General features: G+C 47.9%; 1 protein-coding gene across 2 annotated transcripts in view; it reads right to left on the bottom strand.

The window, feature by feature from the left end:
• Nucleotides 1-16,686, bottom strand: part of BAK1 (BCL2 antagonist/killer 1) — a 35,809-nt gene extending 19,123 nt beyond the window's left edge. For both annotated transcript variants that reach the window (XM_054028605.1, XM_054028606.1), the window contains exons 1-2: nucleotides 16,548-16,686; nucleotides 3,276-3,398 (exon numbers count right to left, since the gene is read on the bottom strand). In XM_054028605.1, the coding sequence (XP_053884580.1) occupies nucleotides 3,276-3,360 (85 nt within the window). In that variant the 5' untranslated portion in view covers nucleotides 3,361-3,398; nucleotides 16,548-16,686. The remainder of the gene's footprint in view (nucleotides 1-3,275; nucleotides 3,399-16,547) is intronic.
• Between the last annotated feature and the right edge of the window lie 61 nt (nucleotides 16,687-16,747).

Here is a 16,747-nt window from a genome sequence, read left to right as displayed (position 1 = left end):
GTCTGCTACTCTGTTTCTAGAGCTCCTAGCACAATGCCCTTCCCCCACCCCCATTCTTGGCTGTCCCTTAGGCACTAGCATAATAAACATGATTAATAGTAATGTTCATGACCTAGTCACTCAGGCTCCCTCTAGCTAAGTTATAGCTGTATCTACAGAAAAGCCATCTCTAGCCCCTATTGATCTAACGAGGTGCTAATGTCAAAGGCTCCCTGGGTACATTTAAATGCGGATTTGACAAACAGCCTCTGGTCAAGGGGAAAAGCCACCCCTTGCACAGAGCTGTGACTTGCTCAGGGCCCCACACGGATTTGGCAGCGTCCTGGTTTCCTGTTTTAGCCCCTAGACACCAGTGCCTCCCCAGACCTTAACTATTGATACAGATTGCTGCACCACTTGCATACTATGGGCTGCTGTGGTGCTCCCATCCCCAAAATCTAAGGTGATACCTTAGCCATGGGACTGCAGAAGCCCTTTGAGTCAAGATCGGAGCTTTGATCTTCCACACTGCTGCCTGATGGTGCATCAATTGAATTGATTCATTTAGGGTATATTCCTTATTTCATTTGACTTCCCACTGGTTATATCTATGGAGTATAAATATAACTTGGTGGGAAAATCCTACAGAACATCCCTATTTTGTGTGTCAGCAATCTGATTTGCAGGGCTGGAGGAAACAGATAGAAAATCCTGTTTGGGTTTTGGTCCCAAGCCTATAGAATTCAGGAGAATATTAACCCTGATTTGAACACAAGGTCATCATCTCTTTTTAACCTTTCTGCAGGTGGCCTTGTAAATGGGGAAGTCACTGAGTCATTGCAAGTCTGACAACAATGCCACGATAACAACTATTTATACAGATCATTTCATATTCAGTGCAAGGTCCTATTGCCAAGACTTAAAAAGTATATAAATGAAGGACCCGATCCTGCAATCATTATTACATGTATATTACTGAGCTAGTATTAAAATAGACAGACATAAATTAGGAACTTTAGACAGTTTGAGAACAAACAATTCCCACTTTGTTTAGATGGGGTCCAGCAAATTGCATAGCTGATAATGATACTTACCTTCCTTGGTAAAGTGCTTTGAGAACTCCAGATAGGAGTTTTCCATATAGGTGCTAAATAATACTATACAAACAATGTTTTCTTCAATCATTTCCTTAGGGGAATTGAAAGAAAAGAGAGGAAAGAGTGCACATATAATCCTCCCAAGGACACAACAGAACCTAGTGCTAATTCTCAGAGTGCTAGTTCATCTGTCTAAGCCACTATTACCATAATATCTGGGCACCTCACAGTTTTTACTATATTTATCCTAGCAACAACCCCCTGAGGTAGGCAAGTGCTATTGTGTTAGCTATTACCCTATTGTGACACAGAGGGACTAAGATACTTTTCCAAAGTCTAGGCAGGGCAGGCAATCAATCCTAGGTCTCTGGACTCCTAGGTTAATGCTCTAACCACTGGACCATCCTTCTTCCGGGTACAATATCTTGCTCCCATTTACACAGGATCCTTTCCATATTTCCTAGCTTGTTCCTCTTGTGTAGCAAATTCAGTTCTTTTGCCTTTTTTAAGGAACCAGTGATGCTTTAACAACATAGGGGACATGCCAGGAGCAACCCAGGATAGGCAAAGATGGTGGAGCCCTGTTCATCCCCTAAGAGACATTTGGTAGTGCAGGAATAATTCAGAATGATCCTCTGGGGGGAGAACTTGTTTTTTCCTGAGCAGCAGATAAATCTCTTAGCTCCCTACCAACAGCAAAAGAAAAATGGACAAAGAACCATGAGGGAAAATCAGAACCCAGAAAATGAAATCAAACCAGTCGCTAAAGCTTTCATTCACCCAGCAACCCCACAGCATGTCTCTGAGGGAGACACATTGCTCCATTTCCATTGACGTCAATGCAGTTTTTGCCTGAGACGGGAACTTAGGTTAACTTCAAACACTAAGTTATATCTGGATGTACATAGAGACAGAGCTTCCTCTTGACTTCACTGGGAGCAGAGCGAAGCCAACACTGAATCCCACTCAGATTGCGTGTGGGTGTGTGTATATAACACATGTGGTTATAGTTTACAGCCTGATTCTACAATTGTTATTCAAGCAAAATCCCACTAGCTCCAATGCGTGCTCTGCATAAGGACTGCCCTGATTTTATTTTATTTTATTTTAATACCTTACAAGCTTCGATAAGGCAGGGACTGTCTTGTTATGCATTTGTCCAGCACACAGAACAAAGGGGTTCTGAACCTAGCTGGGCCTCCAGATGCTACCGCAATGCAAATAATAATATAATCATGACAGTGAAACAGCTCTGAGCTGGATGTGAACTGCATAGACAGTTAGGTGTAGTTACTGAAGTGGCGTTATTGACAGAGCTGCAGTGACTCATGCTCATGTACAAGTCTACCTGTAAAACAGGTTAAAGCGTCACCCATGCTTAAAAGGTGGCAGCGCAGAGGAATTCTGTCCATTTGGGACAGAAATGAGGAGCAGATCCTTTCGATTTGTTTTGGTCTCTGTTCTCAGAACATTTTCAATGTTTTGCCCCATAAATTTGCCAATGCGGATATTGCCAAGCCACATTTTGGAAAGTCATCATTACCCAACAGCTGACGTTCTCAGCCTCAACTCAACTGCGCTGCCATTAAGCATTGCCTGGCCTGGCTCGGGTCTCTTTAACATGGAGTACATTTGCCTATATGGATGGGAGGAGATAATGGCAATGAAGCTAGGCAAGTGCTGTGCAAGCTTCCCACCCATCACTCTGCCATTGCACCTCAATCCTCTGCATCCCACCGCTATTGCAGCCCTGCCCCCTCCCCGCCCCCCCAAACTCCACCAACACACTTCAGTCCTGACCTGCTGCAGCTCCCTTTGCTATTCCAGTCCTGGACTCCCTCCCCCATACACACATACACTGCTTGGCCGGTGCATCTCACTTCTGTCCTGCAGCTCTCTGGTATTCCAAACTGGGCAGGCAACAGGCAGACAGAGACACACACGCTCCACCAGTGCACCTCAGTCCTGATCTGCACCACTAGATACTAACTCAGTGCCGAGCATCTCCTGAGCAAAGACTTGGCTGGTGTTGCCACAGACTTGAAACCAAGTCCCCAGAGATTAAACCTTGACCGGCCCATGTACTTCTCCCCCTCCCCTTTTTAAAGGAACCTGACAGGATACAAGAATTGTAATCAAAACAGAAAGGAATTTAAAAGAGACACATTAAACCCCAGTTCGTAATAGAGACCTTGTTACCTGAATTGAGCCTCAGCGATCTACGTCCCTCTCTGGCCCTGTGCCGATGATGGTCTGGTGGGTCGCTGCTGTTCCCAGAGGCCATGGTGGAGGGGAGCTTGGGGAGAGGGGATCAGCTTTACCCTGCAGAGGGAGAAACAAGGGAAGGCAGGGTGAACAAGGCGCTGAACCAGATTGCTCAGGGAAGGGCTCTGGGGAGCTGCAAGCTGTGACCAGTCTGGTGATGCCAGAGGAGACAACTGGAGACTCAAGGTCTGTTCTGTGGCCTTGGATCCTTACACACCTCCAGGGACAGTCTTAGGCCCCAAGATAATTCTTCTTTAGAGTTTCTCCTCTTAGCACTTTGCCTCCCGCCTTCCTTTATCTCTGCACATCTGACAGCCTCCTGGCTCCTCCCCTCCCTATCCCACTCTCAAATCCCCACCCACACCAAGGTTCCTCGATCTCTCTGGCTGGATAGCATTAGTTCCCTCCAACACATCCTCAGGCTCCTCCTCCATCTACAGGATCACTCCCATGCCACGAGTCTTTATCATGCTCAGGACAATGAGATCCCCCTAGCACTCTGGTGAAGCACCTCACGACCACACACAAAGGTGCTCCTCCACAGGCTGCATGTTCACCCGATACCGTCTGGACCGAACTTGCCTTCAGCAAGGCTAGTTACCATTCCAGTCTGTACCATTTAGTCCCAGCGCGGATGGAGGTCACTAGTGTCGTACCACAACTGGTTCCAACAGTCCTACGTCTAGCGCACTGGTGACCTTTCAAAATCTGCTGCAATGCATTGCTTTTGGGGAGCTGTGCCGCAGAAACTGGAGAGACAGTTTCCCAGAAGGCACTGCAACCGTGACGATTTAGAGCGGTGCGAGCACAGATGCAGAGCAAGCTCTTAAAATGGTTCTGCACAACCAGCTGGGATGCACTGAACTGGTTCAGTGTCCTAGTGTAGCGATGGCCATTGTATCCCCAGGAGAGGTTTGAGCTGTTTTCGCCTCTCAAGTGCACCCAAACAGTATGCCTATCCTGGGTCTTATTAGTTCCCCATTTCTCTTTATTCCGGAGCTACTATTTCCTCCTGTTCGTCATCTCATAGATGCCCTTAAAAAAATAACTATGATTAAAAATTCATTAGAACCCAAATCCCTGACTGCCCAGTCATCCTAAACCCAGGCCCAAATTTTATATCTAGTGCAAATCTCTAACCACAATGCTTAGCATGTATACAGTTCTTTATCAACACTTTATGAACCTGCCTGCCAGGCAGGTATTCACTCAGCTTTTGCAGTGGGGGAAACTGAGTCACGGAGAGGGCTTGCCTGAACTTGTGTGACGAGTCGATTTCAGGGCTGGGAAGAAAACACAGCTAGTTCCTAGTCGCCTGCTCAGTGCAGGGGTTTCCAAACTGTGGTTCATGTACCACTGGTGGCACATGAGCTTGTTGGAAGTGGTACATTGTATCAGGGTTGTCAGTCCCTGGAAGCGGTACTGGGACAGAGGCCTGTTCCATGACATGGCCCCTTTTAGGCAAGATATTCAGGGGAGCGGCAGACTAACTGAGAAAGCGGGGGGGGGGGGGAGGAAAAAGGTGTTGATCAGGTGTCTACCTCCTTAATATGATAAAACCCAGGTGTCAGATGACCCCCAGGAGGAGAGAGGCAGACAGACTGAAGAAGAGAATTACAGGGGAGCATCAGGTCAGGAGAGAGGCTCCCTGAGCTGGGAACTAGAACCACTAGAGACTAGTGGGCTGGGGAAGCCTGCCTGATTCACAGCCCACCCCAAGGAGGCAGGTTGTGGGATTCCTTAACCAAGAGGAAAGAGTTGTGAGTCCACTGCAGAAGGCCTGTCAGAAAGATTCTTCTACGAGGCCAGGGTGTTTAGTGGGACTGGCAAAGCTCCCTGGGCAGGGAACTGGGAGCCTTCCCAACATTCACCCACCTCCCTAGCTCCCCTCTGAGGCTTTGTCTACACTGGCACTTCGATGGCAAAACTTTTGTCATTCAGGGGTATTTAAAAAACCATCCCACCTGGAACGACAAAAGTTTTACCGACAAAAAGCGAAAACAGCAGCTACACCGCGTACCTTTTAGTGGCACAGCCATGTCGCTAAAAGCCTCGTAGTGTAGCCATGGCCTAAGCCTTCCTTGCCCATTTACACTTACACACTGTTGGAGAATAACAGAGTTACACACACACCTCATTAGACCTGGGCAGGAAGTGTTTTTTCCATCTTTCCAGGATTTCAAAACTTTCCTCCAAACTGAACTTGTTTGCAAAATAATAACTACAGTAAATAAATAAAAGTGACTCACCCGCCCTAAAACAGCCAACAGCATAGTGGTTAGGGCACTCACTGGGCCATGGGCAATCCTAGTTCAAGTTTGTGATTCCCCCCTCCATCCTCCTCCCACCCCCGCTCCCTAATTTTATCAGAAATTCCTTCCTGGACCTAGAAACTTCTACGTTGCTGTGACAAGTCTTGGGTTTTTGACACATTTTTGTTAGAAAACATCACAGCGTTTCGGTGAAATACTCCCAACGTGCTCTAAACCTCACGTCCTCTAACCCTCCCAAAGGGACTCCCCTAGCCAAACTGCCTTCTCTTCTAATTCCCCCAGGCAGATCTTCACCAGCCACATACAAAACTTATTTGACTAAGTGTCTCTAAATATCTTAATTAACCCTATTAAGACCTAAACCAAGAGGACACAAAAAGGATTAATGTGCAGGTGGGACTTCAAACATCAGTTCTTCAGGAAGGTGTCATGTGAACAATAAAGTCTGTGAACTACAGCACTAGTACACACTCCTGGGTCAGATTCTCAGTGGCTGTAAATCAAGGTTGCAGTGTCTTCAATGGAGCTACCGAGGCATCTTTAAGGTGCCACCGGACTCCTCGTTGTTTTTGTGGATACAAACTAACACAGCTACCCCCTGATATTTGAGGCATATAATAGCTGAACATCAACATTTGGGAAGGCAGTGTGGCCTAGTGTAAGTTGTACTGTACCTCAATTAATAATGAATATTATATTGGTTATTTCTGTCTGGTATTGGTTAGCCATGTAAAATTAAGTTACTTAGTTTTGGTGGGTGCCCTTAAACAGGTTGGATAACGATGCACTGCCACAATTAGATGCTGTGCATAGCCAGTCCAGGGCTATGACCCTGTTTTCCAAGCCTTACAGAATATTGTCTCCAGAGGCAGAAGTCCAACAACAGAGGTGTGAAATACAATCCATCATTCACCTCAACAAGGTGCCAATGGTGGGGGGAGGTGGGACCTAAGGGGATGCAAAGCTTACTTATCAACAGGGCTTAGGAAATTGCTGAATGCTCATTTGCATCTCAATGCTCAGAAGACAATGCCAGCTGACAGGTACTCCTTGCTAGGTGCCTTGGGAACAAACAGAAGGTTTGGACTGTGCCTGTAGGGCAGTGGTTCCCAAACTTTAACAACTTGTGAACCCCTTTCACTAAAATGTCAAGTCTCATGAATCCCCTCCTAAAAATGAATATTTCCAGGGATTTTCTCCTTTACCTGAGTATAAATGATAAAAAGCAGTGATCTTGGAAATATAAAATGTGTCTTTATGACATGCTTATTACACACTATTTATTATCAATTATTATTTATCATCATGACAGTATTTTTATTACATTATGAAAACAGCAACACTCTTCCAAGATCTCACTTTCGTAGCTTGTATCACTTTGAATAAGCCTGTTATAAGACAAGGCTCCTATGTTTCATCAAGGAGTATCAGATGTGAAACAGCATAAAGGTATTTAAGAAGCCAACTCAAAGAGTTCCTGCTACACAAGCATTCAGGTCTTGAGCAGTCCAGGCTAACAACGCACGTTACAACAAAGCTTAAGCTTGTTCTTCATAATAATTTTAAAAACAATACTAGCTGCCTATTTATTTTAAAAACAGCAAAAAATATCCACCTCCCTTTCCATTTCTTATAAGGAGTTTTGAAGTTTAAATCCCCTCCGTGTGATAGATCTGCTTAGCTCTTGGAAATCCAGAGGCTCCAGGCTGCTGGCCCCGTACTGCCCGGGTTCCCTATGGACAGCTCTGTCCGCCATTAGGGAATTTTTTCCCAAGAACCCCCTGTAACACTTCATGAACCCCAGTTTGGGAACCACTGCTGTAGGGTGACTGGTTTCAGAGTAGCAGCCGTGTTAGTCTGTATCCGCAAAAAGAACAGGAGCACTTGTGGCACCTTAGAGACTAACACATTTATTTGAGCATAAGCTTTCGTGGGCTACAGCCCACTTTATCGGGTGACTGATGGTCTTTCCTATATGCCATCCCCTTTTTTCCCCCCAACTTCAAATGTGCCCAGTGAGGGTGGTTCAGTTGGACCCATGGCTTCCTCTTTCAGCACTTCTTCAAGAGGGCAAGGGAAAAGGGAAAGGCTGTGTAGGGGATGGGAGGATTAGAGCTGGGGTTCAGAGTACAGCATGGAAGGAGGGCTGGCCTCACTGCCCCCCCCACGAGGGCTAGTATCCCTAACCCTCTGCCTCCTGGCTGCAATCCTGAGTGACTAACCTCCCCCTGCTGGTTTCTGCTCTGGGCTTGGGTGGAAATGAAGCAGGCTGCCTTCGAATCTAGAGTCCCCATCTTCTGAGTGAGGAAAACCTTCAGTTACCTCCCTCACGCCCCAGCCAGTTCTACAAAGGTTTATAAGGTGCTTTTATACCGTGCTCAAAGTGTTTCAGAAGGGCATGTGAGCATCATTATCCCCCTTTTATAGATGGGGAAGCTTAGGCACAGAGACAGGAAGTGATTTCCCCAAGGTCACAGAGTGGGTCTGGCAGAATGAGGAACAGAAGCCAGCAGTCCCAACTCCCTGGCTCTAGTCTAGACCAGCAGTTGCCAACCAGGGTACCCTTGGGGTACTCAGAGGTCTTCCGGGGCTACATCAACTCACTCAGGTATTTGCCTAGTTTTACAACAGACTACATAAAAAGCCCTAGCGAAGTCAGTACAAAGGAAAATTTCATACAGGCAATGAGTTGTTTATCCTGCTCTATATGCTATACACTGAAATGTAAGTACAATATTGATATTCCAATTCATTTATTTTATAATTATATGGTAAACATGAGAAAGTCAGCAATGTTTCAGTACTAGTGGCTGTGACACTTTTATATGTTTAGGCCTGATTTTGTAAGCGAGTAGTTTTTAATTGAGGTGAAACTTGGGGATATGCAAGACAAATCAGACTCCTGAAAGGGATACAGTAGTCTGGAAAGGTTGAGAGCCACTAGTCTAGGCCTTGCTCCTTCCCCTCCTGGAAAAGGGCAGGAAGAAGAACTTCCTGCGTGGGTCTCAGCTAACACTGCTCCCTGAAAGGGTAACTTGTTTCATCTCTCCAAACGGCAGGTCTACACTTAAAACGCAGCATTCATGCAGCTGCGTCGCTGTAGCACTTGAATGAAGCTGTGCTACGCCGAGGGTAGAGAGCTCTGCCGTTGGAGTAGTTAATCCACCTCTGCGAGAGGCGCTAGCTGTGTGGGCGGAGAAGATCTGCCACTGACACTGCACTGTCTACGCTGCCGCTTAGGTGGGGATAACGGCATCACTCAAGGGGTGTGGATGTTTCACATCCCCGAGCGACGTAGTTATACCGAAGTAATTCTGTAGTGTAGACCTGCCCTTAGTGCTAATGGGGGACACACCCTGACGGACTTGGTGAGTGGAAACCCCAAGCCAGGCTGCAGCTTGTGCCTGCCCCTTGGCAGACTGCTGCTGAGCAAGCGCTGAGTGTCAGGGCAATGCTACCATGCTGGTATCGACGGACACCCTCTTCTATTCCTCCCATTGATTTGTGCATCATTAGTTGCTGCTTGGATGCTGCTCCGAAACATGCACCCTCTGAAGGGCCTCAGTTTAAAGCAGTGATACTCGGACATCAGTGGTTCAGGAGCCAAATTAGCAATCAACGTTACCCAAAAGAGCCACAGTCCTGTGAAGTCATTGTTTCATTATGGATACATAGTACTATATATAGTACTATATATCCATATTTAAACAGTATGACAGGGGAAATAGTTTATATATAATTCTCACTGCAAAATGACTGACCAAGTATTATTATTTCATCAACTGCAACTGGTTAATAACATAATAAAAGCATCCTGATTGGTTAATTATGAAATCACTCAGTGTTTTAATATCACGTGCTGCAAAGAGCCGCAGGAGACGCATTGAAGAACCACATGCTGCCTCAGTCGGAGTCTCACTGGTTTAAAGATTCCGTAGATCACAGGATACATGAAACATCTAATGCACAAGAGAGGCAGGGAGGAGGCCAGGTACATTGGACAAAGCACAGAACTAGGAGACTTGTGTTCTATCCCACACTCAGCCACAGATTCACCTTGGGCAAGTCATGTCCCCTCTCCATGCCGGAGATTCCCCATCTGTAAAAAGTGATAATGAAACTGACCTCCTTTGTGCATTGTTTTGAGATCTGTACCAGCAGTTTAGATCCAATTGCAGAATGGGAAAAACTTCCTAACTGTCAGGGTAGTTAAGCACTGGAATAAATTGCCTAGGGAGGTTGTGGAATCTCCATCCTTGGAGGTTTTTAAGAGCAGATTGTCAGGGATGGTCTAGATAATACTTAATCCTGCCTTGAGTACAGAGGACTGGACTAGAAGACCTCTCGAGGTCCCTTCCAGTCCAATGATTCTATGGGGAGACGTACATTGTAAGGGCTTGTCTACATGAGAAACTGAGCAGTAAAACTAGGCCAGTATAATTACACCACTATAGTTATACTGTCAAGTATCATGGGGTAGCCGTGTTAGTCTGTATCTACAAAAACAACAAGGAGTCTGGTGGCACCTTAAAGACTAACAGATTTATTTGGGCATAAGCTTTCGTGAGTAAAAACAAGCCCTAAGATACAACCGAATTTGCTCCAACCCCTCAGACAGAGACAAACACCTACAAGATCTTTATCAAGCATTTATAAAACTACAATACCCACCTGGGGAAGTGAGGAAACAGATTGACAGAGCAAGTCGGATACCCAGAAATCACCTACTACAGGACAGGCCCAACAAGGACAATAACAGAACACCACTGGCCATCACATACAGCCCCCAGCTAAAACCTCTCCAGCGCATTATCCACGATCTACAACCTATCCTGGAAAATGATCCCTATCTCTCACAGACCTTGGGAGGCAGGCCAGTCCTCGCTTACAGACAACCCCCCAACCTGAAGCAAATACTCAATAGTAACTACACACCACTCCACAGAAACACCAACCCAGGAACCTATCCCTGTAGCAAACCTCGTTGACTACTCTGTCCCCATATCTACTCTGGCAACAGCATCAGAGGACCCAACCACATCAGCCACACCATCAAGGGCTCATTCACCTGCACATCCACTAATGTCATATATGCCATCATGTGCCAGCAATGCCCCTCTGCCATGTACATTGGCCAAACTGGACAGTCCCTCCGCAAAAGAAAAAATGGACACAAATCGGACATCAGGAATGGTAACATACATAAGCCAGTAAGTGAACACTTCAATCTCCCTGGTCATTCTATTACAGATTTAAAAGTCATTATCATTGAACAAAAAAACTTCAGACTTCAAAGAGAAACAGCAGAACTAAAATTCATTTGCAAATTCAACACCATTAATCTGGGTTTGAATAGGGACTGGGAGTGGCTGGCTCATTACAGAAGCAGCTTTTCCTCTCCTGGAATCGACACCTCCTCATCTACTATTGGGAGTGGACTACATCCACCCTGATTGAATTGGCCCTGTCAACACTGGTTCTCCACTTGTGAAGTAACTCCCTGCTCTCCATGTGTCAGTATATAATGCCTGCATCTGTAACTTTCACTCTATGCATCCGAAGAAGTGAGGTTTTTACTCACAAAAGCTTATGCCCAAATAAATCTGTTAGTCTTTAAGGTGCCACCAGACTCCTTGTTGTTTTTATAGTTATACTGCTAACTCCCCAGGTGGACTCTCTAATTCCAGAGTAATTAAATGTCTTTTTCCAGTATAGTTTAAGCTGCTTCCAAAGCGACATAAGTTCAATCAGAAAAAGCCACTCTTATTCCAGAATTAGACTGTCCCCATGGGGAGTTTTGCCAATATAACTATAGGGGTGTAAATTCACACCATACCTTACACAAGTATAACTTCCCATGTTCTCAGAGAGGTTGGGGGCAGGTATTGGTACCTGGTGGTGTGGGTCCCTTTTGTGGGCCTGAAACACCAATTGCACCTCCTCCTCTCTCCACTGTTGAATGTCAGAGCTAACTTTGATTCCCTTAGGAGTCTAGTTACAGACTGCTGAACTGAATTTACTCTGGGACATTAGTGCACCAGCACTGGGGCTCCCCAACTACGAGCTGAAATCACAAAAGAGCTAAAATCACAAAAGAGCTAAAGCTATTTAAGAGCTGAGATCACTGAGGCTGTGTTAACTAGTGGGGGAGCCTGAAGCTATATTGCTAAGCTAACTTAGCTTAGCAGGGGCGAGCGGAGCGGCTGGAGGAGCAGCTAGCAGAGCAGAGCCTTGTGGGAGCAGCCCAAGGGACGAAAAAAAAAAAAAAAAAAAAAAAAAAAAAGGGGGGAGGGATAGCTCAGTGGTTTGAGCATTGGCCTGCTAAACCCAGGGTTGTGAGTTCAATCCTTGAGGGGGCCATTTGGAGATCTGGGGCAAAAATCTTTCTGGGGATTGGTCCTGCTTTGAGCAGGGGGTTGGACTAGATGACCTCCTGAGGTCCCTTCCAACCCTGATATTCTATGATTCTATGTAGATATGCTCTAAATTCCCTGCTCCATATAGCAGAGATCAGCTCTCCCTCTATGAACAAAGCACACCATTAATACTCAGTACATGATCATACTATAGCTTGATCGGAGAGCGGAATTTTACCTGGAGTTTATAAAGCACTTTGGCACCTGTGTGATGACCAGAGCGTCTTAAAACCAAGTTTAATATTTAAACAAGAACACAAACGGAGGGGAAATTCCTCAACCATCTTTTTGTTCTGGGTTTGTACCGCACTTAGCAGAATGGGGTTCTAATCCATGACTCAGCTTCCTAGGGACGCTGTGGTAATAAAAATAACAGGACTTGGAAAGAACAAAGGACCAGATCATCAGCTGGTACAAATCTGTGTAGGCCAATTGAAGTCAATGAATCGAACCCAATGGACACCCAACCCGCTGCACTCATTCCAGATTGGTTTAACTTTACATATAGAATCATAGAAAAGCAGAGCTGGAGTCACTCTGGTTCAGGTGCAAGGGTAGGGGAGAACACAGAGCTGGTTGGTGGATCTAGCCATATTCGAAGAGTGACCCACCACTGGTAACACCTGCAGCTTGCTTGGTGCAGGTCTTAACCATAGATTCTAGCCCAGTCCTGAACACTCATCATGCTTGTCCACCCTTGCAGCTCAGTTGTGTTTAATACCAGTCCAGCTGCACTCATTCCCAACACCTACCATTGGCAAGGGGGAATTCTTCTAGCGCAGAGCAGGTTTCTGCATCTGAAAGATTCCTAGTCTCAGCTTGTCCGCACTGATGCTATTTCTGCATTCATGACGCAGTTGTTTACTCTTATTTTTCATGTTTACCCTTTGCAAAACTTATAAGGAAGTGAGCCCCTTTTGTCAGGCAGGTTCCTCTTCTGCTTGTCATTTCTAAGAAGGGAAAATTTCCGTTTATTTTCTTTTTTTTTGGCCTTTTCCCATCACATCACATTTCTTACACAGATCTCTTCTCTACCACAATAAAGTCATGCAGGGGTGTGTAAGTCACATTCCTCGAACTCATCGGGAACTACCAACTGCCTCTCACCCATTCGAAACAACAATCCACAGCCAACTGCTGCTAATACGCATCTTCCCCAACAGCAACAAAGAGGGATGGACTAAGATCTGAAAGAAATCTTAGGCTGGCCAGGGTCCCAAGCACCAGAAGAGCCTCCTCTCCTCCCAAGTTTAACCACTTCCAAGCTAATCTGGAGTTGGACCAATCTAATGGGGACCAATCCCTATGGCCCTGAGAAAGAGTAGAGGAGGACCTGCCACCCACGTTTTCAAGAGGTCCCTAGGCTCCTGGGAACAAGGGCTTCAGACACCTTGTGGCCCAAAGAGTATGGCCAGGAACGAGTTGGAGGAGGGGCACCTGACAGTACAATTCCCCCAGCATCCATGGGCGCCAGGTTTGTATAATTTTTGGTGGGGCCCAGACCGGGTCCAAGCAGAGCTGTCCCATCCATAGGACTGACTGGGGCAACCCCCCCCCGGGCCCCGCGCTTTGGGGGGCCCCACACTTCAGGGGGATGCGAGGTACAGGGCAGCCTGGAAGGTTAGTGGGGGTCCTGGCACCAGCAGCAGCAAGCGACTCGGCTCCAGCCTGCTCCGTCCCACCGGCTCCCAGCGTCACTCGGGGGACAGGAGTGGAAGCCGGAAAGAGGCAGGGCAGGGACTTGGGGGAAGGGGTGGAATGGGGGCAGGGCAGAGGGGGGCGGGCTGGGGCTGGGTCGCTCGCTGCTGCCGGCACCAGGCCCCCTGTTAACCTCCCAGGCTGTCCTGGACCCCATGTCCCCCTGAAGCAGGGGGCCCCCCAAAGCGCAGGGCCCGGGGCGGTTGCCCTGGTCCGTCCTATGGACAGGATGGCTCTGATTAACTATAAGCCTAACATTGGTAGAGCCGGGCCCATGTTCCTGAATATTGGTGGAGCACGGGCACCACGGGCACATATAACTCACCGCCTATTCAGCATCTCCAGGATTTTGGTTTGCTAGGAGCTGTGTTTAGTCTTCACTTGCTACCGAGGTATTAATCACCTCCCAGCTCACCCAGCCCTTACTTTCACGAAGGGTTAAAGCCGCAGTGATGTGTGGGCGTAACAGCACCTCAGAGATGGCAAAGCAGCTTATCTTTATTGGCGAGTAAAACAGACCTTTGCCTTGAGTGCATTTCCCCTCCCGCTCCTCCACTTTGCTTAAAGGTTTCGGGTGAGTTTCCTGTTCTTCCTGGATCGCATGTCCCTCGCTTGCCTCCCCATCCACCAAACCCATTCAGCACCTTTCCCCTAGACCAAATCCCGGTTGAGGCTTCCCCACCCACCTCAATAAAAGGTGAGGTGGAAATTCAGCCACTGGCCCTGCACTAAGGAGAAAGGCCAGCATGGCGGCTAGAAACCATTACCTATCACGGGGTATGGGGGGGATCCGCAGAAGCACAGAAGGGGAAGGAGAGACAGAGAGACCCTCTGATTAGCAGCTGCAGCTCTGAACAGAAGCCGGCTCACCCTCTTCTGTGGGAGCAATAAAACTGCCATTGGTGTGTTGTACAGTCTGACGCGGTTTCAGGAAGTGCGCACATATCTCCCGAAGGAAACATGTTCTTGGCAAGGCCCTTAGCCCACACAAAGGAACTTGGGGCAGATTCCACCACTGGATGCACAGTGGGCAGGAAGGTAACTAAACACTTGCCTGCAGTGTGTGTGTGTGTGTGTGTGTGTGTACAGCATCTAACACCCTGGGCCTTGGGGCAATGCTGCATTACAAATGAATACTCATACTGCTAATATTATCCCGGGAAGCACAACTCACAGCCACAGGGCTGGCAAACTAGGGTCACCAGGCTCCACAGCTGCTGACCCATTCCCCTTTAGGACCTGCTCTGACAGAAAGCCACACATCCGCCCCCTCTGCTCCCTTCCTGTCTGCCTGCACAGGCCAAACAGAGAGCGCTGCTGGCCCATGTAGTAGGGGGCCCCCCTGCACTGCTACATGGGAAGGTGCTGAAATGATTCATTAATTTCAAAACTATACACGTGACTGGTTATGTCTGGTAACTCAGCATGGGAAGACAGTGCCCAAAGCTACAGAGACACAGAGAGTCAGGAGACTGCAGATTTCTGCAGCATTAACTCAGAAACGCATCCCAATCCAAATTCAAAAATCGTTTGGGTGTATTTAAGCCTTTAATCCACCTTTATTTACTTGTTTTATAAGAAAACACTGCAGGGCTGTCCCAATTCACTGCTGTAGGTTGTCATGCTTTGGCATGACTATAAAACACCGGAGAATATATTTTAACAAAGGGATTCCACGCCCCCTCTTCCAGCAGTCAACTTACAGTGAAATCTTTGGCCCTGAGCTTGCAAATACTTATTCACACATTTAACATTAAGCACTTGAATGGTATTAACTCATCTGCTCATATGCCTAATTCAAGCACATGCCGTTGGTATTTTGTTAACCTCTGAGGATAGGACAAGAAGCAATGGGCCTAAATTGCAGCAAGGGCGGTTTAGGTTGGACATTAGGAAAAACTTCCTAACTGTCAGGGGGGTTAAACACTGGAATAAATTGCCTAGGGAGGTTGTGGAATCCCCATCCTTGGAGGGTTTTAAGAACAAGCTAGACAAACACCTGTCAGGAATGGTCTAGTTATTATGTAATCCTGGCTTGAGTGCAGGGGACTGGACTAGAGGATTTCTCGAGGTCCCTTACAGTCCTACACTTCTACGATTCCATGACCAGGGCCCTTGATTGTCCTGACCAGTTACAGAGGACTATACATTCCCAAGCACTTCCTAGTTAACCCTCAGAATGCCAGGGCATTATTCCCATTTTATAGATGGGGAAATGGAGGCTGGGAGATAGGTGGTGACTCGCCCACGGTGACACGGTATCCCTTCGTTGTACGCTTTCCAGACCCCTGCGCTAATCACTCCTCCTCCCCAACCCCAAACAATACCAGCATGACAGTGATGCCCCCAGAGTTGTCACAGGTCTGCATCGCCCGAGTGGCACCCCCACGGTGGAGCCCTGCACCCTTGCCACGCAAGTTCCTGGGCACCAGTGGCTGGATCCCTACAGATTGTTGCTTTATCCCTGTGTCGTCCCGCCACTAAAACAGGCCAACGCTCCGCTCCCGGGCCCCGCACGCTGCGGGCAGAGCGCGCCCAGCCCCATCCCGGGAGCTCCGGTGTCCCAACCCCAGCGCCCGTGCCAGGCCCGGCACCTTCCCAGCGCAGCAACCCCCTGCCCGGGTCGGGGCTCTCCGAGCAGCGGGCGCCCCGGGGCAGCTCCCCTAGCCCCACCGGCTCTGTCCCCTCCGGGCACATCGGGCCACCCGCCAGCTGGCTGGACCCCTCCCTTCCCCTTTGTCCAGCTCGCGGCTGAGATGCTGCATCCCGGGGCGCTGGGCTGGGAGAGGGGAGGAAGCGTCCGCAAGATTCGTACTCACCCTCTTCCTCCTCCCGTCTGCACCGGGGCTTTACAGCGCTCGGGGGCGGGGTGCGGCTGGAGCTGCCCCTGCGCCCTAGTTCATCATCCCCGGCTTCCTCGCCTGCTTCTGCATCGGCTTCCTTACCCTAGGAAGGGGGTGGGGGGGGGACGCCGATTGCATGCGAAAGGAAGGAGTGGAGATAACGAATTGACCATAGA

This window comes from Malaclemys terrapin, chromosome 4 (assembly GCF_027887155.1).
Source record: "Malaclemys terrapin pileata isolate rMalTer1 chromosome 4, rMalTer1.hap1, whole genome shotgun sequence".
NCBI classification, from domain to species: Eukaryota; Metazoa; Chordata; order Testudines; family Emydidae; genus Malaclemys; species Malaclemys terrapin.
Note: the sequence above shows the minus strand (reverse complement) of the source record. Positions and strands in the feature narration are given on the sequence as shown.